The 27,934-nt window shown below is 41.1% G+C and overlaps 1 protein-coding gene across 1 annotated transcript; it reads right to left on the bottom strand.

Moving 5' to 3' along the window:
* Positions 1 to 325: 325 nt before the first annotated feature.
* XRCC2 (X-ray repair cross complementing 2) lies at positions 326 to 26,652 on the bottom strand. Its single transcript, XM_032394312.1, has 3 exons — positions 26,519 to 26,652; positions 13,209 to 13,290; positions 326 to 3,041 (listed from the first exon to the last, which is right to left on the bottom strand). Exons 1-3 carry the CDS (start codon positions 26,555 to 26,557, stop codon positions 2,320 to 2,322), a joined length of 843 nt encoding a protein of 280 aa, XP_032250203.1. The 5' UTR covers positions 26,558 to 26,652; the 3' UTR covers positions 326 to 2,319.
* Positions 26,653 to 27,934: the final 1,282 nt, after the last annotated feature.

Raw genomic sequence — 27,934 nt, 5'->3', positions numbered from 1 at the left:
ATAAATCTGTGAACAAGTCCATTAAGTTAATATTTCATTTATATAGATGAGAAATGGAAACAAGGATAGAATTCTGCTAAGAGTTGCTTAGTTTTTCATACATGCGTGTTAACGCATATACCCAGAGCTAGACCAGGGAAGGTAATGGAATTTTCTTATCTTTTCCAAACAGCTAAAAAGAGATGGAACTTAGAGTAGACCAAGAGATTTATCTTATTTTTTAAGATTTTATTTATTTAAGCGTGTGTGCACACACACACTCCCACTGAGCAGGGAGCCTGGGCGGTGGGGGGGGGAATCCCAGAATCCCAGGATAACAACCTGAGCCCAAGGCAGACGCTCAACTGACCGAGCCACCCAGGCGCTCCAAGAGATTCTCAATCTTACTGATCACACACTTATCCAGGGGGAAACCAGCATATTCCTCCAACATACAAGTATTTATAAATTACTTACACGTAACATGTAATAAAAACCACAAAAATACAAAGCGAAAAAGGATGAACTGGGGATAAAATAGGTCATATTCTTAAGTATTTTAAAGTTTATTAGTGGCAAAATAAAATTTGTTGAGGGCATATGGGTGTGAGAGTGTGAATGACAGAAATGTGATCCTGCGTAACTTGACTTGATTGCCCTTGGGACCACCATCGTTTTAAATTTCACGATGTGGCCGAAAAGCAAACACTGGGCCTAGGAGGGCTGTTTGTCTGACAACTTCTTACTGTCTACTGACAGTCTGGTTCCCCCTGGACCCACAACAGAAGTAGCTCCTACCCCAGGACTTGTCCTTCATTAGGGTGACAATCCCAGGAGGCCCCATGAGGGTGAAGTGAGACGGAAGGACAGAAGACAGTATGCAGTGTGTTAATAAATGGACTGCTGCTGTAAGCAATGGGAACCAATCCTACTGGGGCCACTCTTGAGAGAACCTCAGTGTCCTCTCAGCTGAGGGTAAGGAAGCTGGAGTGTTTACACACCAAATCCTGCCCTTCACTGGCCAAGGACTGCCCGGCCGGGCCCACACGCAGCCCAGCAGGCTCTGGCAGCCAGCAGACACCTCCACAAGTGGGTTTTGGGAACTGCAGGTAAGCTAGAGGTGGCACAGGGTCCATGAGCAGGGCACAGACAGCATACGCCACCTCTGCTGTCCCTGCATCATGAAGAATATTAACTTCAATCTTAATTTCTTTGCAGGATCCTTTCTAAGCCCTTAAAAAGAATCTTTGTTGGGTAGGTTAATTTACAGTTAGTTTTAACTAAATTGGTAACATATAAATGAACATACCCACGAAAACATCACAGTCAATTCTTTCCACTTTCCCCACAGGATACTTCAGATGTGAATGCGACAGATGACCACCGACACACAGATCAATGAGCGCACCAGAGTCAACTGAATATCAAATATTGATGCAATTTCATCTTTTCTTAGACTAAAATGTATAAATAGAAGTTCTGAGATTTTCTTCCTCTCCACAATACGTTACCTTGTGTACCTCTCGAGGTGCACGCTCCCCACTCTGGCCACCCCTTGGCCAAAGTACACAGAGCCTTGTCCAGCTCTCAGCTGGAAATAATTTGATTCATTTCATGGTATGGCTGGACTATTCTAAATGGCTAAGAACATACTAGTAACATACAGTTCTAATACAGTTTTAGCATGTGTCTATCACTTAATGAGGAGATGAAAATTTCAAAACAATCTTCACAGAATTCCTTGAATGGGTATATTACTTCCCTGTGTTAAAAAAAATGATAGAGACCCAACCAGAATGCAACTCCATCTTGGACTCATTCTAACTCAGATCAGAATGCTCTGACTTTCCAGTCTTTGGTGTGAAAGGCAGATGGGCAGGCTCCTTGTTTTCATCCCCTCTGCAGAAATAACAGCTCTACAGAACATTTTCCAAAGTCACAGCTTCCTAAAGGAGTTACATATGAGAAATCGGAAATGCATTTAAACTTTCCTGAACAATTAAGTACTTAACTAAATTCCAGAAATGTGACACAAAGTTATAAAAAAGTTCATTTTATTTAGGCTGCAATGTGTAGATTATTTATTTAGTTTTAAAACAAGCTTAATATACAGTTTATTACCACCAGTTTGATTTATCTTCAACAACCTAAGAAGAGAATAAAGTTCCACTGTACTAGTTTAAGAAATCCATTCTGAAAAAAAAAAAAATTCCATTCTGTGTAGAAATATTTATATTAATTCTCCCAGAGTTTAAAGCTTTATAATCGAATCATTTTAGCCCATTAAGAACTTTTTAAATTTTGCATAATATCCTGAAAAACACTATTTTATGATACATATCAACAAAACTCAATGCCGCTTTCTCCAATAATAAAAATATGCTTTTTTAAACTGTTACTTTTTAAATGACGTGAAACCAAAGAAAACTGGTTGCTGGTTTTAAAATCCTCTTGTTTGGAGAAAAATATTCTATGCCTTACTACTTGTTGCCATGCCTTACAGAGATAGGGTCTATAGTCCGCATCTGCCTCACTCGGATGGTTCAAGGCAGAAGAAGGCCCTTCTGTCCAGTTTGTGGTTTTCTGCATTATACTCTGTGTTGTTGCAAAAAGAACCAAGCGATACTCATTTACGAGCTTCTCTAAGAACTGAGCACATTTCTTCAGGGTACACTCCTGTAGGTTAACACTTTCTCCTCCATTGACGCGGTCTATCCAGTAAAAAGCAGACAGGCTATCCAAGATCAAAAGGCAGAGGGAAGGGCGGCTACAAACCACGGTTTCTAGTGAGTACAGCGTGAGGAGCAGCTGGGTGTTACTACTGCAGTTCACCAAAAGCAACCTTCCGAGGCAGCATTTTACCATTTCTTCAGAACTCTGGGATAGTCTGTGTTCGAGAATTGTAACCAGCCGAAGCATATCAAAGTGATAATCTGTGTCAATAAATAAGACTTCTACTTCCAGTCCCCCTTCTGATTTTGGGAGTATACATCGTGCTGTTAAATGATAAAGCATTTCTGTTTTTCCTGTTCCCTCTGGACCATGAAATTCAAGAATATCACCTGCGTAAAATGTAAAAATGTCAGTCAAAGTGGAGCAGCACAGTAACAGCAGGCTACAGAACGAGTCTGCAACAATGTGTAAAAACACATTTACTGGAATGTCAAAGAAAAATCTAAATCCATTTGCCAAAATGGATCCACATAAGCAAATACAAATAAATAAGGAAATTAAATCATTAAATTTCACCTCTGAGGAAGGAGCTGGCTATTAATTAGCATCAAGAAAATGTGGAAAACAATGGCAAGGTTGAAAGGCACCCAAGGAAGTCTCCTGGGTAGGGGTCCACGTGCAATCACACTGAAACTGGCGATAAGCTAAGAATAAAGTGCCAGACCTCTCGTCTTTCAAAAATCTATTGATTACTACTATGGTACACAGCATTTCTGGTACCTGATTACCCACTATACATTCTCTCCTTTTCCTTAAGTATAAAACCTCAATTTGGGGGGTGGGGGAAGGCAGTGCACCCAGCTGAAAAACTATTTTTCTTCATACCCCTTGCAGAGAGGGGTCAGCAGGCATCACGCAGCAGGTATCACCGTTGTAGCCAATGAGACACGCGTGGATTTCTGTTGGGGGTTGCTAAGTTTTGCTTTCCTGGTACAGGGGCCACTTCTGCTCTGCCACGCCCCACTCTGGAGTGAGTACAAAAGGGACACCCTAAGTAGGGTGTCCTGTGGAGAATGTGGAGCAGGAAGACAAGAGGTGCCCAGGACTTTGATGACACTATGGAAACCCACTCAGCTATGCGGGGCCTGCCTCTCCACACTTGTGAGGTGAGGAACATAAGCCTCTATCAGGAAAGCCCCTAGGCTGGACTTCGTGACATGCGGTTGAAACAATCCCTAATTAGGGTTTCTCGTGTTACTGGCATTACGGGCAGAACAATGCTTGGTTGTGCAGTTTTGTCCGTACAGAGCCTCAAGAGTCCACAGCTCTCAGGCCTAAATGCCAATAGCATCCCTCAACTGAAAACACCCCTCCACATTTCCAATATGCTATCACTTATTCTTTGCTATAAAAATTTCTTGAAATTGTGCCCAGCTGGAATGACATCTGCACTGTAAATTATTTTCCTAGCATTATAAGTGGAAGTAAACCACTCTGAACTTCAAAGACTCCAAATCTTTTTCTATATAGGTTCCAATAACTCTCTTCCAGTGAGGACAACGCAAATTAAACACCTGGGTAAACTGTTCTGCCTCCAGAGCTCTTCAAAATCCACTCTGGACAGTGGCCGTCCAATTCTTGCTAGTTTGTTTCCATTTAATTTATGGCTGAACCACATAATTGGAAACACTGTGTTAAAAATGCAGATTCTTAGGCCCCAAGCACATTACATAGTCTGAGAATCCAACCTGAGAATAAAGTACTGAGAATCCAACCTGTACTTTATTTCCTGTTATTACTAACAAACCATTGTAAACTGGAACGTTCACAAAGAATGTGTAAAAAATCTAGCATGTTACCACTATACCATATTTAAGGTACTGTAAAACTTCAGTTTCTACCATAATCTTACATGCAATTCAAAATTTAAATAAAAACGATCACCCCACACCCCTCCCCCAAAAGATTCCAGACTCAAGAAGTAAAACTATTTTCACAATTACAATTGTTCACTGATGCTCTTGCTGAAAGTTAACATAGTAACTAAAAAACTATTCAAGCCAGATGTTCAGTTTATTCTCTCCTACTACATGACTAAGGAGCTAAGCTGAAATCCGCCCTTTACCTACAAGTCTTTTACTTCCCTATATTAGAGAAGGAGAAAAAACTACATGCATTAGATGAAACATTAACATAGAACAGATATTGATGGTAGTGAAGGAAAGCTGAAAACACAGTTTAGCAAGACTAATCTGAAAACAGTTTGCAGGACACAGTGAACCACGCAGAAACACAGTGGGGAAACCAATCACCAGACTGCACCAGACCTTCCCTTCTTTCCCCAGAAAGAGGCCTATCAATAGCAACTAAGTTTTCTATCATATTTTACAAACGAAAAGAGACAACTTGATGATATCTCATTTGATCCTAATAACAACACTCTGAGGTAAGAAAGCAAACTTTATCACGTTCCATCATCACAGTTATCATGCTATATATTTTTTAAAGATTTTATTTATTTATTTGACAGAGAGAGCACAAGCAGGGGGAGCAGCAGAAGGAGAGGGAGAAGCAGGCTCACCAAGCAGGGAGCCCGATACGGAGCTCAATCCCACGACCCTGGGATAATGGCCTGAGCCGAAGGCAGACGCTTAATGACTGAGCCACCCAGGCGCCCTCATGCTATATAATTTTTTAAAGATTTTTTTATTTTTATTTATTTTTATTTATTTTTTATTTTTTATTTTTTAAAGATTTTATTTATTTATTTGAGAGAGAGAATGAGAGAGAGAGAGCATGAGAGGGGGGAGGGTCAGAGGGAGAAGCAGACTCCCTGCCGAGCAGGGAGCCCGATGCGGGACTCGATCCTGGGACTCCAGGATCATGACCTGAGCTGAAGGCAGTCGCCTAACCAACTGAGCCACCCAGGCGCCCAAGATTTTTTTATTTTTAATTAATCTCTACACCCAACGTGGGGCTCAAACTTACAACCCTAAGATCAAGAGCCGCACACTCCACCGACCGAGCCAGCCGGGCGCCCCTCATGCTATATGATTTCTGACTATTTCATTATATTTCCTGTATGCTCCTTTCAGGTTGGGACTTTACTATTCTATCTCCAGCACAAAACATAGTATCTTTCGAATGCACTTCATCAGATTACTTTCTTTTTGAGAACTTCTTGAGAGACATCTAAAAAATGAAAATGTACGTCCTATCTGGTGAGGGGTAAAGGCTCCAAAGTGAACTCTGGAACATCGCATTCTGAAGATTTTATTTATTTATTTGAGAGAGAGAGAATGAGAGAGAGAGCACATGAGGGGGGGTAGGGTCAGAGGGCGAAGCAGACTCCCTGCTGAGCAGGGAGCCCGATGCGGGACTTGATCCCGGGACTCCAGGATCATGACCTGAGCCGAAGGCAGTCTCTTAACCAACTGAGCCACCCAGGCGCCCCTGAACATCGCATTTTGAAAGGAAGCAAGTCTGATAGGGGAATCACAGGTAGGGGGTGTGGCACTGGTCAGAGTCCAGCAGGTGCAAAGGCCCAGGACCAAGGCTGGAAACAAGAGACCGACACAGGAGACAAGCCAGAACAGGAACAAAGTGCCCAGTGAGTCCAGTGCCCTGCCCACGGCCCCTGGCCCAAGGGGTGCTGACACTTGGGTTTTGTCAGCTCTTCAGCCCCTTCACATATTCAGAAGATAAGGGTAAAGCTAAGGTAGCGTTGCAAAGGTTCTATTCAGAGACAGGGTTGGAAGTACCCATGCAAATCAAATACATAAGGAAAGCAGGGATTTTTAATTCACATAATCACATAAATATCCTAACAAGAATTTAGCTTTCAAAATACTATGTTAGCTAGATGTCACAAAATAAAAATGGCTTACAACATTAGGATTAAGATTCAAGACAGTTAATAAGAGTGCAGACATAATGATCTGAGAGTAAGCTACACAGAAACAGAGAACAGAAAGCTCAATTTGGTGGGTGAGAGTGAACGAAAAACTAAGAATAGAGGCCAAAAACTCAACTCTTGGGATACATCCACGTTAGAGGAGTCAGCATGAAGACATATAAAAACAGAAATCTAATATAAAAATTAGGAGGAAAATGACACAGAGCATGAAAGGTTTCAAGAAAATGAAACAGTACTAAATAACATTAAATGCAGCACAAAATTTCTAAAAGTAAAAAAATGGCCGGGGAGAGTTTGGGAACAGATCACTGAATCGGTCCTGGATAGTTACCTTACAGCAGTAACTGTGTAGTTTGCAAAACCACTTTTTTTTTTTTTTTTAAAGATTTTATTTATTTATTTGACAGAGAGAGACACAGCGAGAGAGGGAACACAAGCAGGAGGAGTGGGAGAGGGAGAAGCAGGCTTCCCGCTGAGCAGGGAGCCCGATGCAGGGCTTGATCCCAGGACCCTGGGATCCTGACCTGAGCCGAAGGCAGACACTTAATGACTGAGCCACCCAGGCGCCCCCAGCAAAACCACATTTAATATAAATATTATTTTATGAACCAAACTTCAAAATCAGATACTCAGAAGGGCTCTCCAGGGAGCACTCAGCATTCTTCCAAGAATCAGGCTGCAGGGAAGGCAGGGGGCACATGAGGAATTAGGGGGAAAATATGATGGTCTACATTCATTTAAAAAGTAAAAATATTCAAGAGCAGTTTTGTGAGGCTGGAGTCAAATGAAGACAACCGAAGGTAGGAGAAAGGCAACATATTCTGAAGTAAAAGGGAAGAGACTCCACAGGGAGACAGAACTACATGACACTGGCCAGAGAGTAAGTGTGAGCTATCTCTGGATATTTCTGGAATCCTCAGAATAGGAAAAAAATGAAAACCTGGCCAAATATTTTCTTGGAGAGAAGGTGGTGCTCATAAACATCTTTCAGCATAACTCAAAAGAGTAAGTCTCGAGCACTTGCTTACATGGTTTAACAAGGTTTGCTAGAAATAGATTATGTATGTAGTATATGGATTCCTTAGATTCTTGGTTTGGCATGATTGAGATGAGGCAAAGCTTAAGGTGAAATCCTTGGTTAGGAGATGATTAAGGGGTATATAAAAATACTCTTTTCCTTTTACAGATTAATAGCAAAGCAGTAAAAAGGTCATTTGTAACAACTGGGGAAATAAAATGTGCAAACTTGCAAATTACACATAAATATTATCATTAAGGTCCCAGATTCTCTACAAATATGTTTAATGATCAACTGAAGTCAGTTTTGCTGATTTTATAAACATTTACTGTCTAATCATCACATCAAAAATCATATTCAAACATGATGTTCTACAGAGGGGCATAGTCCTTTTAGGGGTATTTGAAGTCACTATCTCGAATGTTTCTGATAGCTGTTACAAAAGAAATCATACCCTTGTCCACTCAAAGTATTGGGTATGACAACTTGCAGTAAAAAAAACACACCACTAAACACACATACACACGCACACACCCCAAAAAACACCTCTACAGTTTGGCACTTGACAAATTAAACTAAATCAGAAAATCTGGATGGTTTGGCCTTGATAGTTGCTCTCACAAATAGAATGCTGTAAGGGATCTGGGTAACAGATTGTCAGAGTGAGTTTATGAATCTGAAGATCCTTCAAAATAAGGATAAAAAAGAAAAGCCAAAAAATCCATCATCTTGGTACCAACCTACTAATTGTGTAACAATATGTTGAATTTGCAGATTACAATCATTACAGTATGGAAGAGGTAATGAGTTGGTATATACTACTGAGTAACTACTACGAAAAAGCACTTAAGAGATGTTCACAATGGCATTAGAGCTTTCTATAATCCCTGAATGTCTTCTGCTTCAGTCTGAGCTTCCCCACAGTTTCTGATAAACTACTGTTGTTGATAAACAGTCCTTCTAATACCAGTCTTCAGTCTACTGCTCCCAGGAACACTCATCTAACTGGTTTTACAGCTAAAATATCGACAGTATTTATTAAATATTGAAATTAAGATGGTGTTAATCCAAACTAAGTAAACTTTTTTGTTAGTGACAAGCATGATGGTGTTTCTGCAGTTTCTACAAATGTAATATTCAAATGTATAAGCGGTGCTGTGAACCCATGTTTTTGTGTCAGTTTCATAAGGTCCAACTTAATAATATCCTTTCTGATAGAATAGAAAGTTCAATCTTTTGTCTAACATGTTTGGTCAAAAGTTGTCTTTATTACTGATAGTTCAGAAAATTGTTTGCTAACAGATCTGCTTTATAAAAAATAGTACAGGGAATCTTCTAGGCTGCATGAAAGGACAGTAGAGAGTTACTTGAACCAAATGAATTAATAAAAACCACAGGTAAATGCAACTACATAGGTAAATATGAAAGACAGTATATATTTATATTTGTAACTTTTTTCACTTATCTGACTTAAACAAATGAACTGAGTAATAATTTTTTATTTGTTATAATACATTTTCTTTGCTGTAATGGCTTTTTAATTTCTTGCATTAAGTCAATTTTAGAAGTGTTTATGGACATACAATGTATAGATACATAATTTGTAACAACACAAAGGAAGGGGGAGGAAATGGAGCTACCCAGTAGCCAAGTATTTAGAAAATATTGAAATTAAGATGGTATTATTAATCCAAATTAGATTGTTTTAAATTAAGATATTAATTGTGACCCTCAGAGCAACCATTAGGAAAATAACTCTGGGTGCCTGGGTGGCTCAGCTGGTTAAGCGTTTGCCTTCAGCTCAGGTCATGATCTCAGGGTCCTGGGATGGAGCCCCGTATCGGGCTCCCTGCTCCATGCATGGAGCCTGCTTCACCCTCTCCCTCTGCTGCTCCCCCTGCTTGTAATCTCTCTCTCTGTGTCAAATAAATCTTTTTTTTTTTTTTTAAAGGAAAATAACTCAAAAAAATAAAGTAAAAGCAATGACCAGGAATAAAAATGGTACACTAGGAGCACCTGGGTGGCTCACTTGGATAACTCTTGCCTCTTGATTTCAGCTCAGGTCATGATCTCAGTGTTGTGAGATCAAGCCCATGTCGGGTGGGGCTCCGTGCTGGGTGTGGAGTCTGCTTAAGATTCTCTCTCCCTCTCCTTCTGCCTTCCCCCCACCTTTAACAAAATGGTACACTAGAAAATATTTATTTAACACAAAAGAAGACAGTAAAGGAGGAATAGAGAAACAAAAAAGATATAAAATGTATATAAAAGAGCAAAAGACAGTCATAAACTCCATCTTATCAATAATTCATTAAGTGTAAGTGGCTTAAACAGTCCAAACAAAAGGCAGAGACTGGAAGAATGGAATAAAAACACATGCTTCAACTACAGGCTATCTACCGCAGGCACACTTTACCACGTCACAAATAGACTGGGGACAAAAGGATAGAAAAAGACGTGCCGTGCAAACAGTAACCAAAACATAGCTGGTGTGACGATACCGTCACCAAAGTATACTTTAAGACAACAACTGTTCTTAGAGACCAACAAGGACATTTTTTTTCCCATCATGCTAACAGATGGCATAAAAGTTACCATTTTTAAGTGTACAGTTCAGTAGTGTTAAGTTACATTCACATTGTTGTAAAACAGCTCCAGAACTTTTCCATCACGCAAAACCGAAACTCTACACCCATTAAACAACAACTCCCCTTTTCACCTTTTCCCCCGGCCCCGGCTACTACCATTCTACTTTCTGTTTCTATGAATTTGACTGCTGTAGATAGCTCGTAAGTGAAATCACAGTATTTTCCTTTTTGTGACTGGCTCATTTCACTTAGCATGTCCTCCCAGCTTATCCATGTAGTAGCACGACAGGATTTCCTTCCTTTTTAAGGCTGAATAATATTCCCTTGTTTGCATATACCACATTTTGTTTATGCATTCATCTGTCAATGAACATCTGGGTTGCCCCCATCTCTTTGCTATTGTGAGTAGTGCTGCTATGAACACAGGAATGCAAATACCTCTTCAATACTCTGCTTTCAATTCTTCTGGAGATCTTCCCAGAAGTGGAATTGTTGGATCATATGGCAGTTCCTTTTTTTTTTTTTTTTTTTAAGATTTTATTTATTTTGAGAGTGAGCGAGCAAGTGCACGCACGAGCGGGGGCAGGAACAGAGGGAGAAGGAGAGAAAGAATCTCAAGCAGACTCTGCACCAAACCCAGAGCCCAACCTGGGGCTCGATCTCACAACCCTGAGAGCATGACCTGAGCTGAAATCAAGAGTCAGATGCTTAACCGACTGCGCCATCCAGATGCCCCAATCATATGGCAGTTCTGTTTTTGATTTTTTGAGGAACCTTCATACTGTTTTTCATAGTGGCACCATTTTATATTCACATTAACAGTGCACAAGGGTTCCAATTTCTCTACAACCTCACCAACACTTGTTATTTTGTTTTTTACTGTTTCCATCCTAATGGGCGTTAGGTGACAAAGAAGGACATTTTATAATAATAAATGAATCAATCCATCAATAAGGTAAAATAATAAACTTATACATGCCCAACAGCGCATGAAGCCCCAAAATATATGAAGCAAAACTGAGAAATAAAGGGAGAAATAAACAATTCAATAGTAATCGACGGAAACTTCAATACCCACTTTCAATACCGGATAGAACATTAGGCAGAAGATGCAACAAGGACAGGAGACTTAATGCTAAAAATCAACCAGAACTACAAAACATCAAGAAAACACTCAATCCAACTAGAGCAGAATATACATTCTTCTCAAGTGCACATGGAACATTCTTCAAGATAGACCATACGTTCAGCATAAAACAAATCTCAATCAGTTAAAAAGGTTGAATCACAGAAGACTGCTCTCTGATCAGAAAAGAATGAAAGCCGTAAATCTTGACCTTGGATTAGCCAATGGCCTCCTAGCTATGATACCAAAAGCATGAGCAATAAAAGATAAAACAGATAAATTGGACTTCATCAAAATTAATAACTTTGTGGGCACCTGGGTGGCTCAGTTGGTTAAGCGACTGCTTTCAGCTCAGGTCATGATCCTGGAGTCCCAGGATCGAGTCCCGCGTCGGGCTCCCTGCTCAGCAGGGAGTCTGCTTCTCCCTCTGACCCTCCCCCCTCTCATGCTCTCTCTCTCTCTATCTCATTCTCTCTCTCAAATAAATAAATAAAATCTTTAAAAAAAATTAATAACTTTGTGCTTCAATAGACACCATCAAGATAGTGAAAAGACAACCCACAGAATGGGAGAAAGTATTTGCAAATCATACTTGATAAGGGACTTGTATCTAGAATATATAAAGGACTCTTACAACTCAGTAAGAAAAACACAACCCATTTTTTTAAATGGGCAAAAGATATGACATTTCTCCAAATTACATATACAAATTGCCAATAAGCACACGCAAAGATGCCTAATATCATTAGCCATCAGGGAATGTAAATCAAAACCACAATGAGATATCATTTCATACTCACTAGGAAGGCTATAAAAACACAGACAATGACATTTGTTTGCAGGATGTGGGAAAATTGGAACTATTCTACACTTCACCCCTGGCGGCAAGTAAAACGTGTAGCTGCTGAGGGAAACAGTCTAGCAGTTCCACAAAAGGTTAAACACAGTTGCCGCACAAACCTAACAGTCCCTCTCGTGGGTATTACCCATGAGAACCGAAAACATATATCCACAGAAAAGCTTGTACACAAATAATCACAGCAGCGTTATCCGTAACAGCAAAAACGAGAAACCCAAATGTCCATCAACTGATGAATGGATAAACAAAAAAGAGAATATTACTCAACAAGAAACAGAACTACTGATACATGCCACAATAGAAAACTTGAAAAGATTATGCAAAGTAACAGAAGCCAGTCACAGGAGACCACATACTGTCGACTATATGAAATACACAGACAAGGCCATCGAGTCATCAAGTAGATTAGTGGCTGCCTAGGGCTGAGGGATGTGGGAGCAAACGGGGAGTGACTGCTAATAGGCACGGCTTTCTTTTTGGGGTGATGAAAATGTTCTAAAATCAATTGTGGTGATAGGTACACAAATGTGAATACTACAAATCATGAAATTGCACACTTAAAAGGGTGAATTATATCTCTACAGAGCTCTTCCACTCAAGAATAGAAACACAATGCCAGCACGGTACCTTTCTGTAAGTCTTCCTTAGTGTAGAAGCACTGCGGGGAGCAAGTGGGCACGTCCTCTCCCTTCTACAGAAGTATTAACAGACAACGGGGTACCTAAGGACTTTCTTGTGATTCTCAAACTTCTAAAGAATTAAAAAATAAATTATAGTAACAAAACTCCCTCAAAAATACTGTGTCGGGATAAGAGAGGTCAGTATTTATTCTGAAGATTTACTGCAGATGAGCCAAACTTTATCTCATCTGACACAGATAATGAAGACTTAAAAGTGTTCTGCCATGATCTATTTCTCACTTTTTAATTTTACAGGTTAATCCATATAGCCGTTTGTGACGAGTATGTACATATAAATGAGTATGTTGGAAAAAAACATGTTTTATAAGCCTTAATGTATGACACTGTATTTTGGTTTGAGATTGTTTTTACCATGTACAGATGAATCTTCATCAGCAAACAGATATGGTTCTATTTCTTTCAAGGAACTTCTACCTTCAAGTCGGGCAAGGAGCTTGCAAAAGAAAAAAGAAAAACTCATTACCTAAAAATATAAAATCTTAGAAATCTACATTTACACAATTTTCCAAAAATCTATAAAAAAGACTAATTTAGTCTTGAGGATTTGGAGGAAATTATGAAACAGGAAATACAATTCAGGAGAAAAATTATGTTCGTTTATTCAAAAAAATATTTCCTTTTTTGTTTATGTATCAAATACTGATGGCATAAAATGAGTTCCTGCCCTCAGAAGAGCTGATAGTATAGTTTGGGAGATAGGACCAAACTGCTAATTACAAAGTATTTACCTTTCTTACGTGTCCCAATTTTCCTTCTCACCATACTTAATACACTTACATACACCAGCTTTTAATCTGTCTGCCTATTATATTGTCAATTCCTTATCTAGTAGTGGGAGGGGACAAAGGAAAACTGGAGAAAAACTGCCCCTGAAGAGCTCCCGCCTGGATTTGTTGGGTGAACAGAGCACAGGCATGAGCACAGCCAGGGTGCAGAGGCTGTTACTTTGCATGTAGGTGAACTGTAAGCAGATTCACCTGCTAAAGCTTGCAGCACAAAACAGGCAGGAGATAAAGAAGTGCTAAGAGTGGAAGTCAAATCATAGAAGGCCCTACATGCCATGTTTAGGAGCTTATTCTCTGGTTTGCAGACAAGAGCAAGGGATTGTAAGCTACGTAGTGAGAAGCAGTCTAGAATAGTTTACTCAGTAGACAGTTGGGACTTCAGAACCAGACCTGCTAGCTCCCTTCTCTGGGCCTCAGGTCTCTCATCATTCAAGTGATAACAAACAGAATCTCCCCTCCCAAAGTTGTTGAGGATTCAGGGTATTAAAAAAAGTGCTTGACATAGAGTAAGCACTCTGTTAAGTACAGCACAAGCTACCATCATCTGCATTTCAAATAGATTATCTTGGTGGCTAGGAGGGTATGTATCTGAAAGTAAAACCAGATATGGAGAGTAGGCTGGAGTCTGTCACACTAATCTGGAGGAGGAATGCCCGCACCAAGACAAAAGTAGTTAGGATGACAGCAAGCAGAACTGCATGACTGATTTAAATGTCAATGAGGGACATGTAATCAAAGATATCTAAGCTGATTCTCAAGTTTCTGAGAAATCAGCACAGATTTGACCACTCCTCCATACAACAAAAGAGAAAAAGAGCGTATCACAAATGGGAACAAAAGCAGTCACTCTGTTTTTTTTTTTTTTTTAACTGAAGCGAAAGTTTTTTGAAAAGATTTCCTGAAGTGATGAAAGGGTTCTACGCATTAATTTAGCAAATGTTTACTGAGTTTCTGTTACATACAATGCACCATGGCAGGTAAAATGCAGACTACAAAGATGAAAAAGATAACCTACCCTCAAAGAACTTGCTGTAACCGTCCTCTGGGAGATGATATTTTATTACAAAAGAAAGTAAAGCACTGCTCACTACACAAGAGACACAGCGCGCTGAGTTAGCGCAGACTGGGCAGGCGTATCCGAGGTGAAAACTCTCCTCCTAAGTATTTAGACACCATCCTTCTCGCTGAGTGGACACCTGCGCTGACAGCGGACCAGTGGCGGCGGGTGGAAATGCGGGCCCAACCGCAGAAGTGGCACCAAACTGTCCCAGCACACACGCATTCCTCACCACTCACAGAAAACACGCAAAACCAGTTTTTCACAAGAATGCCTTTGATGAGAAGGTTAAAAGTATTAGTTCTCTTAAATCATGACCCCTGAGTACTTTTTAAAATCATTGTGATGACACAGGCCTCATACTAGCAGTAAAGAATTTAACCTTGATCAGAGAGGTCTGGCCTTTGCCCTTGGCCCCTGGGAGGTCATCTGCAAGTCTCCTGGAATATCCTGCCTGATCAAAGTGTCTTTGTTTACCAGGGAACCTTCCGCCACACCAGACAGTCTAACACTGTGACTCAGCATTGGGGCTTTGGATCAATTTGACCTCTGGTCTCAGGGGGGGCCAGAGAGTGAGGTCAGCTGCTTGGGCAGCTGACTGTGTCTACATGAGAGAGCCCCAAGAAGACGCTGGACACCAAAGTTCAGGGGAGCTTCTGTGGTTGGCAGACCATCACAAACTGTTGCTGGGAGAACTGAGCACCATCCACAACTCCACCAGGAGAGGACAACTGGAAGGTCTGCATTTGGAATTCTCCTGGACTTTGATCCATTACATCTCCTCCTCTGGCTGCTTTTAAATCTGCATCCTTTCACTGCAGTAAACCATAACCATGAATAGAACTGCCTGCAATGAGTTCTGTGAGTCCTTCTACTGGATTGCTATACCTGAAGGTGGTCCTGGGGACCCCCCAACTTGCAATTAATATCAGAGTTGAGTGTAGTCTTAGGTATCTAACTCTGCAGTTTGTGTCTGAGGTCAAGTCAGCTCCGGGGGACGTCCCCAACTTCACACACAGATGAAGGACTTCTCCAAAATGAAATGCAATCATTTTGTTTTGCTTTGTTTTGTTTTCTCTAGGAAAAGCACTTGTGTTGAATATTTGAGTTGGATGCTTTTTTCAATCGGCTGCCCTTTTATTTGAAAGAACGACTAAAAGACAAACTGATTATACAGACTTTGGTATTTGGCAGACATTTTGTTGAAAACAAAGAAAGTAGGCTTGTCACTTCAAGAAAACTGACAGTATTTGTTGCCAATGATAACATCTGAATTTTGGAAAACTCATCCGCCACTGTGACCTTGACAGCTTTCCAAAATTTAAGGTCCTTTTTGGTGAAGTCACCAGTGTTTTAATGAATGTGATTTTTAAAAATGATTATTTAACAAAACACGCCAATACTTGAAAGATCTGTGTAATTCAGTGAACCAATATCTCCAAATGACCAATGCATGATGTTAAATCAGTCCTGGTTAAAATATTCACTCCAAGTGTTAGACCAATCAATGATTTTAACATATGAAAAAAAATCACGGATATAATTTTATATTCTACGTTGCAATTAACTTTTAGGAAACTACTATCTTGTCAAGTTTTGGAACAGAATCAAAGAAGAAAACCCACAATTATCTAAAAAGACCTTCAAATACTCCTCCTTTTTCCAACTATATGTATCTGTGAAAGGCCAGGGAGTCTTCATGTACTTTAACCAGAACATACAGTAATAGACTGGATGCAGAAGAGATGAGAACCCAGTCAAGTTCTATTCAACCAGACCTTAAAGAGATCTGCAAATATGTAAAACAAGTGTCACTCCCCACATTTTTTGTTTAGGGAAATATAACTATTTTTCATTAAAATATTTATGGTAATAATCAAAGGGGTTATAATTGTCACTTGTATATGAATGTAAATATTTAAAATTCTAAACTTCTCATGCAGCTTTCTTGAGCTCGCCCGCTCTGGAGATCTTGCGAGTGTATTTTTCGCTTTAATAACCTTCTCGCTTCTGCTATTCAATAAATAGATATAACCCACATAAACAAAAGCTCTTTTGGTGACAGATACTAACTGCACTTATTGTGATCATTTAGCAACATAAATATCAAATCATGATGTACACCTGAAACTAATACTATGTTTTAACTACTATACCACCAAAAAAAAAAAAAAACCTCCACAAAAAAATGCACAAAAGCTCTTTAAAATCCTCAATAATTTTTAAATGTGTAATGCACTCCTAAAGCCAAAAAGTATGAGAACCACTGAGTTAGAAGATGGGAGAGTCCAGCTTGAAGGACAAGAAAGAAACTTGCATGGACAAGATAGAACACATACAATGACTTTAAATTGTTTTAAAAAGCATGTATACAAATAACTATCCTCATCAGAATGATTAACTTAGGAAGTTACTCCAACTGTTTACTCTTATTGTCACTCCTCAAAATATTTTAGAATTCTCTACTGTGAGAATTCCTGGTAAGAAAAGTATTCAAGAAAGCTTTATATTGGCATGACATTTGGACAGAGATGGTATTACTCCTCTTACCAAACTGGCTAAGTTAGCCAGTTTGCATCTGATTTTCCACTATTATTTAAAAAATCAAATTCATTTTCAAAGGATGAAAACTTTCCACTATTGAGAATATTCAAAATAATGTTTTACAATGCCAAAGCAGAGTCTGTTTCTCTTTCAAATAAATAAATAGTAAAATCTTTAAAAGAAAAAAAAGGGGGCGCCTGGGTGACTCAGTCATTAAGCGTCTGCCTTCCGCTCAGGTCATGATCCCAGGGTCCTGGGATCGAGCCCCGCTCCCTGCTCTGCGGGAGGCCTGCTTCTCCCTCTTCCCACTCCCCCTGCTTGTGTTCCCTCTCTCGCTGTGTCTGTCAAATAAATAAAATCTTGAAAAAAAGAAAAGAAAGAAAATACCCTAAAAATCTGACATAACCTATTATAGAAATTAAAATTAATGATGTCCAGATTTAAGGAATGAACTGAAAGAAGCCAGGTATAATCAATCTGGAGTTTCTGAAGGGCAGAAAAGAGTTTGTTAAAAGGAGCCCAAGTAAGTTCTGCTAGACAAGACAGTTTAATTCTTTTAGGGAAGATTAACACACTGGGCAATCTGAGCTTGGTGATGGATTTCTCTTGAGTCTCTCAGCAATCTTTCTGAGGCCAAATTTCCTATTTAGAAAAGAAGGCACAGTGGACACAACAATTTTAGCCTATTTGGCAGTTTCACTAATATTGTTAATTAATAGATTTTACATTTGGCTTGTAAATCAGTATCTGCTAAGTTTTATCATAACAAGAGTCATCAACTAATAGCTACTATTTGTGCTTACTGTGGTATCAGCAGTACATAATTTATATACATTATACCTTTTAACTGTTACATTAACTCTATTTATCATTCTATTTTTCAGATGAGAAAACTAGTGGATGCCAGAGCCAAGATTTAAGAGATCTCTTCTGGCTCCCAAAGCCTGGAGTTCTGGGCTCCACTACCTCAGAGTCAGCACCACCGAGACTAATCAAGTCTGAGTTCACAGATGAAACGGTTTTTGGACCTACTATGCTGCCGATCAAACCGGTCCAAGATCCTGTCCAGGCAATTACCTGGCCTCTTTCAACCATCTCTGTTAGTACTCCCTCCAACAGCAACAAGGAGCCCTGAATGTTTCAACAGCAGCATTATTGCCATAACAAGTATATAATCTGCCAAGGGGGTAATACTCTATTGTATAGATATCCACTGGTAAACATTTCAGCCAAGTCAAGTGTATCCCAGGAACTGAGTGAGGTGCTAGGGATTCACAGATGTAGCAGACACAGTTCCTATCTTCAAAGAATTTAAGAGGGGAGAGTCAGAAGGTTACAAAAATGCAATAAAGTACTGTAGCTGCTACAACAGAAATCAGGCAGGGTGCTGCGAAGGTGTGGGAACCTAACGCCATCTTGGACAAATCACCTGGGACAAATCACGCGGAGGCCAGTCAGTGACCTGGGACCTCCTGGAGCACAGCACCCCTCCCAACATTCTTTCCTTTTGTTTAACCACACCCTTAGGTACACCCTTAGGGCATAACATCCTTGACCTGCCCTGGAGATCTGACTATGACACACAGCCATTAAACATTCTCCTCTTGGGTGGTCCCACAGCAGTACTCCCAACCTCCGGGCAAGAAAAGCCCCGTCTTGTCTTAAGGGAGGTGGGGTTAAGAAGATTTACTCATCTTGAGGCTGCCCGGAGACAGGCTCAGTCAGTAAGTCCCCCTTAACAAGCCATTTCACATCAAGCTGGACTTGTCAGCCTTTCTGTTCAGTCTCAGGGTCAGTTCTAATTTGTGGGAGGCACCCTTAATTTTGAATGAGAGATTTAGTATATAGTTCTTTTAAATACATACAAAATGTGCCTTGATAGAGAAATGCTTTTTTTCTTTCTACAGGGAATGTCCTTTGCCTATTCTCTCATTTAAATTTCTAAGGCCAAGACTATTGAACAAACAATAATATACATTCTTCAAGGCCACCGCCTTCCATGAAACTATTACTGTACTTAACACATTACATCCCTCATCTGGATGTAAAAGCTCAAAAGGAAAAGAATCTTATCTTGGCTCACAATGGACTCCAAAACGCTTTTGTTTGGCAGAAACTCAGTAGCTCCCTGTTAAATTAAAGGTAAACAGGGCATAGGTAGGCAGGCTTGGGAAGGATGGAGAGTGTAAAGAACCTCAAACTATTTTGATTTTCATGTTTGGACAGTCTGCAAACTTCTACCAAAAGTCCATGAGTATTCATGTCGAAATTCTTCATACTAACAAAAGTCCATTTCCAATGCAACTGTATACCTTCAACACCTAGTTAAGTAGAATACCTACCATACAGATGTTTTTAAAAACCATTTAGTTATGGAAAAGCTTACACAAGAGCAGAAAGACGAACTTAAAAGATCAAACCAACCAGAAATGAATGGCATTAAGGTAAATATATACACATACATAATATATAGCTCATTTGGATAAAGGCTCATTTCCCCTGACCTTTTGTAAATAAATCTGTCTGCAGATGGACCCAAGCAGCAGGGTTGCAAACCGGTTAAGTATAAAAGGCTACTCAAAGGGGCTTCTGGGTGCTTCAGTCAGTTAAGCGTCTGCCTTTGGCTTGGATCATGATCCCAGGGTCCTGGGATGGAGCCCCACATCAGGCTCCCTGCTCAGCTTCTCCCTCTGCCTCTCCCCTCAGTTTGTGCTCTCTCTCAAATAAATAAATAAAATCTTAAAAAAAGAAAAAAAAAGCTACCTAAAGAAGCAAACATTCTAAACAAAATATTCCCACCCCTGCCCCATAACAAGCCTGGATTTCACACCTACAAAATGAATACAATTCTTAGTTTTACTACTCATATGCAGAGGAAATTCAGGCAAAAACATGTTACCTATAACACAGGGAATATAAGTGAGGAGCTGGAATAAGGAAGCAAGGGAAAGCAGCAGCTAGGTGAATATGTATGTGATTGATGCAAAATTTGGATCTCATGGTAGTTCCATAAATTAGAGGACCAATTCCCCTTCACATGGGAAATTAGGCTCCCTCTGCCACTTTGAAAATTCAACTGTCCCTTCAGGGCAGAGTACTAGGCCTGGCTCTTCAATCAAGCTGGAAGAACTAATGCTTTTATAAAAGCAATCATCCTGTAAGAGGAAAAGGAAAAATAGATAAAGTAAAGCAAAAACTACTATATATACACCTGACAATTTAAGCAGCATGAATTTCTTTTTTTAAAGTTTTCAATTCCAGTTAACATACAGTGTTATATTAGCTTCAGGTGTACAATATAGTAACTCAACACTTCCATACATCACCCTGTGCTCATCAGGACAAGTGCACGCCTTAATCCCCAACACCTGTTTCACCCATCCCCCCCCACCCTCCTCCCCTCTGGTAAACATCAAGTTTGTTCCCTATAGTTAAGAGTGTGTGTCTTGGTTTGTCTTGCTCTTATTTTTTTCCCCTTTAAGATTTTATTCATTTGAGAGAAAGAGAGCATGAGCTGGGGGGTGGGGAGGGAGAGAGGACAAGCAGACTCCCAGCAGAGCAGGGAGCCCAATGTAGGACTCGATCCCAGGACCCTGGGATCAAGACCTGAGCTGAAGTCAGACGCTTAACGACTGAGCCACCCAGACGCCCGTTTATTTCTTAAATTCTTAAATGAATGAAATCATATGGTATTTGTCTTTCTCTGACTTATTTCACTTACCATAGTACTCTCTAGCTCTATCCATATCACTGCAAATGGCAAGATTTCATTCTTTTTTATGGCTGAATAATATTCCATTGTATGTATATACCCCCCCTTCTTTCTCCATTCATCAATCGATGGATATCTGGGTTGCTTCAATATCTTGGCTATTGTAAATAATGCTGCTATAAACACTGTACCCCTTTGAATTAGTGTTCTTGTACTCTTTGGGTAAAATACTCAGGAGTGCAACCGCTAGATCATAAGGTAGCTCTAGTGTTTTTTGTTTTTAAGATTTTATTTATTTGACAGAGAGACACAGCAAGAGATGGAACACAAGCAGGGGGAGCGGGAGAGGGAGAAGCAGGCTTCCCGCTGAGCAGAGAGCCCGATGTGGGGCTTGATCCCAGGACCCTGGGACCATGACCTGAGCAGAAGGCAGATGCTTAACGACTGAGCCACCCAGGCGCCCCTAAGGTAGCTCTAGTTTTAACTTTTTAAGGACCCTCCATGCTGTTTTCCATAGCGGCTGCTCCAATGTGCATTCCCACCAACAGTGCACAAAGGTTCCTTTTTCTCCACATCCTGGTCAACACCAGTTTTTTTTTATATTGCTGATTTTTGCCATTCTGAAGGTGTGTAAGCAGCATTAATTTCTAGCAGAATTTGTAAGGATTAAATTTTAAATTTATGATATCCCACAAATGAGTAATTCCATTAAATACACTCTTTAGATTTCATCAGGAAGTTGTATCAAACTGCTTCAAATTTTCATTTAGATAAAATATAGGGGCACCCGGGTGGCTCAGTTGATGAAGTGTCCAACTCTTGATTTCGGCTCAGATCATAATCTCAGGGTCGTGAGATCAAGCCTCACATCGGGCTCCAATGGAGTCAGCTTGAGATTCTCTCCCTCTGCCCCTCTCCCCACTCGCTCGCTCTCCCTCTCAAATAAACAAAATCTTTAAAAAAATCAAATATATACACAGTCCCAGAAAGAAACAGAATGCACAAAATCAAAATTACAGGAGCTTAATGTTGGCAGAACACTTATTCTCACCTTGCATGTAAGGAACTCTGCTGGAGAAATATTTCTGGCATATTCTCCTATCCTCTCATTCTCTCTTCCCCAGGGAAGATTTTCTAATGGGTTATTTTAAGAGCAGGTACTAGACACCCATGGGTCATCATCCCCTTCCTCCCTCCCAACGGCTTTCCTACAGGAAGTACACTTTCTCCTGTGTTCCTATACTTCAGTCTAAAAGGAGTGCACTCAGAAATGAGTATTGGCAACATAAGTTGGCTGATAACCTAGACAAGAGAACTTTTAGTGGTACAGTGGGAGACCGAAGCCTGATCACCATGGGCTAAAGAATGAATGGGAGATAAGTGAGGCACAGAGCAGAAACTCTTTGCTGTGCTGAGGAGTAAAGGAATGGGGCTGGGTGGGGCGTTGACATCTAGGGAGGTTTTCTGCTTCGCGGTTATTGTTTTATGTTAGGATACCAACGGAAATGACTGGTGGAAAAGAAGACTAAAAATGCAGAAGACAGGGACGCGTGGATGGCTCAGTCGGTTAAGGGTGCTGGGATCAAGTCCTGCATCGGGCTCCTTGCTCAGCAGGTAGCCTGCTTCTCCTTTGCCGCTCCCCCTGCTTGTGTTCTCTCTCTGACAAATTAAAAAAAAAAAATGCAGAAGACAGAAAAATGACCATAGGAGTGGGAACATCTGTAGCAGTGAGGTCCTTTGAGAAGGAATGGGATGGAAAAAATCCATATCATAAGTGGAGAAGTTGCACTTTTTTTTTTTTTAAGATTTTATTTATTTATTTGAGAGAGAGCCCCTGCTTGAGTGCCCACGCAGGGGGAGGAGCAGAGAGGGAGGGAGAAAGAATCTCAAGCTGACTCCCAGCTGCACCCAGAGCCCAAGGTGCCCAAGGTGGTGGGGGGTGGGCCCCCCCTTCAGCCCCCTCCAACCCCCCGCGCCTCCCCTTGATCTCACAATCCTGAGATCATGACCTGAGCCAAAACCAAGAGTCAGATGCTTAACCGACTGAGCCACCCAGTCGCCTCGAAGTTGCAGTTTCTTTTCTTTTTTAAAAGATTTTATTTGAGAGAGAGATTGAGAGAGAGAGAGAGAGTGAGTGAGAGAGAGAGAGCATGAGAGGAGGGAGGGTCAGAGGGAGAAGCAGACTCCCCACTGACCGATTCTGGGACTCCAGGATCATGACCTGAGTCGAAGGCAGTCGCTGACTGAGCCACCCAGGCACCCTCGAAGTTGCAGTTTCTTAGAAGCAAAAATATTTACTCTATTTTAAGGAGGAAATTCAGAGAAAAATCAGTGCATATATTATCAAGATAGACTTCATGAAAAAGCAGGAATTGCTATATTAATATCTGATAAAGCATACTTCGGAGGAAAGAAAATTCCTAGAGACAAAGAGGGACATTACAGAATGAATAATAAAAGGATCAATCCACCAAAAAAGACATATGATCCTAAACGTGTACATATCAATCAGAGCCTCAAAATACAAGAAGCAAAACTAATTAATACAGGTGAAAGGAGAAATAAAGAAACCCACAATTATAGCTGGGACGTTAACAGTCACCACTCAGCAACGGATAGACTTACAACAGAAGATCATTAAGGATACAGAAGATCTGAACACACAAGACCTGACTCATGTATATAAAACACTGTACCCAACAACAGCAAATATACATTTTTTTCAAGTGCCCATGGAACATTCATCAAGACAGATCACATCCTGGGCCATAAAACCTCAACAAATTCAAAAGAACTGAAATCATACAGAGAATGTTCTCTGACAATGATGGACACAAACTAGAAATGAGTAACAGAAAGACAACAGGAAAAATTAAGGGAGTTCCCGTGAAATTTTTTTTTTCAATGACGCATGAAGCAAGGCAAACGAGGGGAGAGGGAAGAGCAGATATGAAATTTATCCACTAAAGAAACAATTACTGAGTGCCAACTGTGGGCTAAATATTATTCTAATCACTGGCACTAAAGGAGTAAACTCAACAGACAACAAAGTCTGCTCTCATGACCTTTAAATCGATATAAACTGTCAGCTGTGCTAAGAAGAATAAACAGGATAAAAGAATAAAGATTAACAGTAGGCAAGGTAAAAAAAACAGGTTATTTTATTGTAAACTGTAGTCAAATGCTAGTCTTTAAATCAAGGGTTCATTATTAAGTTTTCCACTTGCTACCTGGCCTACCATAATTCCATCTCTAGAATATGTCACTTGCTACCTGGCCTACCATAATTCCATCTCTAGAATATGTTAAAAGAAAATATTTTTTGCAACTTTATTTTCTTGGAAGACCCTGTATGAAATGTCTTTTCCCTACTACTCACAAAAGGTGGGAATGGTTAGCTGCTTTTTGAAGTTGTAATTCTCATGAATTAAAAATTTAAGGTAGTTTGTTTCTTGGGCTAGCTTTTGACTTCAGTATCTTCCTCAACACAATGCCTCCAAGTAGAATCCATAAAGTACTGTAGCATAATGTGCAAAGGAAGAAAATTGTGTCCAAACAAATTAAGCACTAGCCATTGAGCGCCCAAAAGCACTTAAAGGAAGAGTTTCACTTAGCTGGTTTTCTTAACAAAAAGGAGAAAGAATAAAGTAGCACCTATTGCCCAGCTTCTTGTTCCCCTTCAACCCTCTGTACTCCAAAGTAGTACGAACCAGGCAATCTGGCTTAGGGTCTCCACACAGACACGGCAGACCAAGGATATGTTGCTAAATTTTTTGTTCAATGATTTGGCTGTGTTAGGCTCCCATTTTTTATTTTTATTTTTTAAAGATTTTATTTATTTATTAGAGAGAGAGCGCGCAAGCAGGGGGAGCGGCAAGCAGAGGGACACACACACACACCGACCCCTGGCAGAGAGCCCGACGGGGGCTCGATCCCAGGAACCTGGGATCATGACCTGAGCCTAAGGCAGACGCTTAACCGGCTGAGCCACCCAGGGACCCCAGGGCTCCCATTTTTTAGATACTAGGCTTGTTCTGACTGCAAAAGTCATCTATGTTTAACCTTGGTTTCAAACGATCATCTAAGTAAGTAAGGTTTTAACTATAGTGGTTCTTATACATGCAGTAGCTCTACTCTTAAGGAGCAAGGGTTGGTAAACTATGGCCAGCAGGTCAAATCCAAAAGTTTAAAAATAACTTAACACAGTCATGCTGGTTTGTTCACCTCTCTATGGATGCCTTCACATTAGAACTGCAAGGTTAAGGAGTTCTGACAGAGACCCCCTGGCCTGCAAAGCCTAAATACTATCCCGCCCTTCACAGGAAGTTTGTTGACTTAAAGAGTACTGTTTCTCCGCCGCCTGGGTGGCTCAGTCGGTTGGGCTTCTGCCTTCGGCTCAGGTCATGATCCCAGATCCCTGGGATGGAGCCCCATGTCAGGCTCCCTGCTCAATGGGGAGCCTGCTTCTCCCTCTGCCTCTCCCCTCCACTTGTTCCCTCTCTCAAATAAATAAATAAAAATTTATTTAAAAAAAAAAAAAGAGTACTGCTTCTCTCCCTCATCTGTATGAGATCCTTCCTAATCCACCCTGGCCTATTTCTCAGTGCTCACTGCCCAACTCCACTCTCCCTCACTAGCTTTGTTCCAACTATTCAGAACTACCTGCAGTTCCCCTAAATAAGCCGTGCTCTTCAGGCAGAACCCACGTTAATTGCTATTCTCTTTGACTGCCACCCCCTCCTTGCTAAACCGATTTCACATGGTTCTTTTAAAACTCAGTCATCTGCTCCTCCTAACTAGATGCCTGCCCCTCTACTGGGCAGCGTGCTTTCCTACACATACTGCAATTTTTAAGTCGGACTCCCTTACTGGTTCTTCAATGGCAGAAGTTGTTTCTTTTGTTTCTTACTCCAATTCCTTAACCAGTGGAACCAGTGGGTGACACACTGTAAGTACCTGAAACTTCCTGGTTCAATTCCTGAATAAATTCTTGCAGGATGTCAAATAGCTGGCGTGTTTTTTGAGATACTTAAGCTGGAAATGCAAGCTGGGAGAGCGAGGGCTTGAAGCCATAAGCAGAGATGTAGCGACTAGAGGGAGAAGGGGAGGCAACCTACTCAAATATTGCCTGTCCCGGCTAAACGTCTATAAATTCTGCAACTGGCAATCCCTCCGTCTTCCTCGCTTCTGTTGCCTGGCTCACCATTTCTAACGGCAGTTAACGTGTGACAGATTCGGACCGTCAGCCTAGCGAACAGAGATCAGAACTGCACACCTATCTGCACGCGGCGGGGGTGCCTTCCTCCGCCTCCGCTCTGCGCGCGCGCGTTAGCCTGCCCATCTCAGCAAACTCCCAGGTACTGGGGGCCGGCTCCGGGTGCGAAGGCGGGAGGGGTCGGCCGGGGGGCTGCAGTCCAGGGCGGCTCGCCTACCCTCCGCCGAGCGCCCCGCGCGCCCCGGGCCAGGGCACCCGCCCCGCCTCCCCCGCCCTCCCGGCTCCCTCGGCCGCCCACCGCCCTGTTCTCATCTCTCTCGCTCCCGTCCCAGACTCGGCGGCTCTCACCTCTGTCCCAGACTCGGCCCTGCGGAAGTCACTACACATCGCCCCGGAGGCTGGGCGAACCAGACACTCAACTTTCCCGCCACTAGCGCCATTTACCGCGAGCGGAAGAAGCCCCGCAGCCAGTCAAACGCGCTGACCCGTGACCCGGAAGCGAGCATGCGCATTGCGCCCGCCCTCAGCCAGGGAGGCGGCGGGCATGCGCAGTAGTGTGTACTGGCGTCCCTCGCCCAAGTGACGTCAGACTCCGTCTCCTAGGAGACCCGGAGACAGCTGGTGATTTTTTTCTTCTCTCATAAGCTTCGATTCGTTTTTATTAGGTAAAACTAGCAGCACGTACCTTTTTTTTTTTTACTATAAAAAAGCAGTTACTGAGTACGCAGGGCTTTTTGTCCGTTGTGGGTTAAAAGCCTCTGGCTGGTTATACATGTGATTCATGGTTAATTCTGAAAACAAAGAATTACACTAAGTTTGAAAGAATCTATGTAATTAAGAAATAATTATTATAATAGTAATTACAGCTAACACTTATAGTGCTTAGTATGTGTCCTCAGTGCTTTATGTATAATAATTCATTTAATCCGCACAGTCCTATGAGGTAGCTACTGTTATCCCCATTTTACAGACGAGGAAACTGAGGCACAATTTTGGCACACATGACCAGAGTGTAGTGGGTCAGCACATTAACGGGAAGTAGGAAAAGAAGAGCATGAATACAAACAGTTCTTCAAAGAACCTTGGTTGTGAAGGGAGGAGATAATATAGTACCAAGAAAAATCAAGGAAGAGTCTTTTAAGAAGGCAGAGCCTGGGATATGTTTAAATGCTGGCAGGGAAGAGCTGTGGTAACTTACCGGTTAAAGGAAGAGGAAGAAAACCTGATGGAGTCAGGACCTAGAGACAGTGGAGGGTGTAGGTATAAGAGGCAGCTTTAGCTGTGGGAGGGTATCTCTTTCGCTGTGAGTAGAGACAGGGTTGAGAATGGGTGCAGATGCAGATAAATTTGGGGATGAGAAGCTCAAAGAGCTTGAGGAAGTTCGAGTCTGAGGCAGAAAGCAAGGCAGTGGAAATCCGGGACTCCTCTTGTGAAAGTTAGTTCCTCTTGTGAAAGTAAAGTGTGTGCCCACGTTGACTGCCTGAATTAACGTTACCGTCCACAGGCTCTGCCGAAAACCTTCCTCAGAAATCCGTTCTTGGTTCATGCTGTACACAGAGCAGCAGTGACTGACCTAAGTGCTCTATGGCAGTAATTATTTTAACCAGGATAATTTTCCTTAACACTTACTGTCTACAATCACATTTAATACACAACACATATTAGTACTATTCCTTCATTGCACAGAGCTTTTCTCCCTGAGTTACAATTTTCTTGAATTTCAAGATAAATTTTCTGAAATCATCATGGATTTTGATATCAGAT

Source organism: Phoca vitulina, unplaced genomic scaffold (assembly GCF_004348235.1).
Source record: "Phoca vitulina isolate PV1807 unplaced genomic scaffold, GSC_HSeal_1.0 scaffold80, whole genome shotgun sequence".
NCBI lineage: Eukaryota > Metazoa > Chordata > Mammalia > Carnivora > Phocidae > Phoca > Phoca vitulina.
This window is presented reverse-complemented; position numbering and strand designations above follow the sequence as displayed.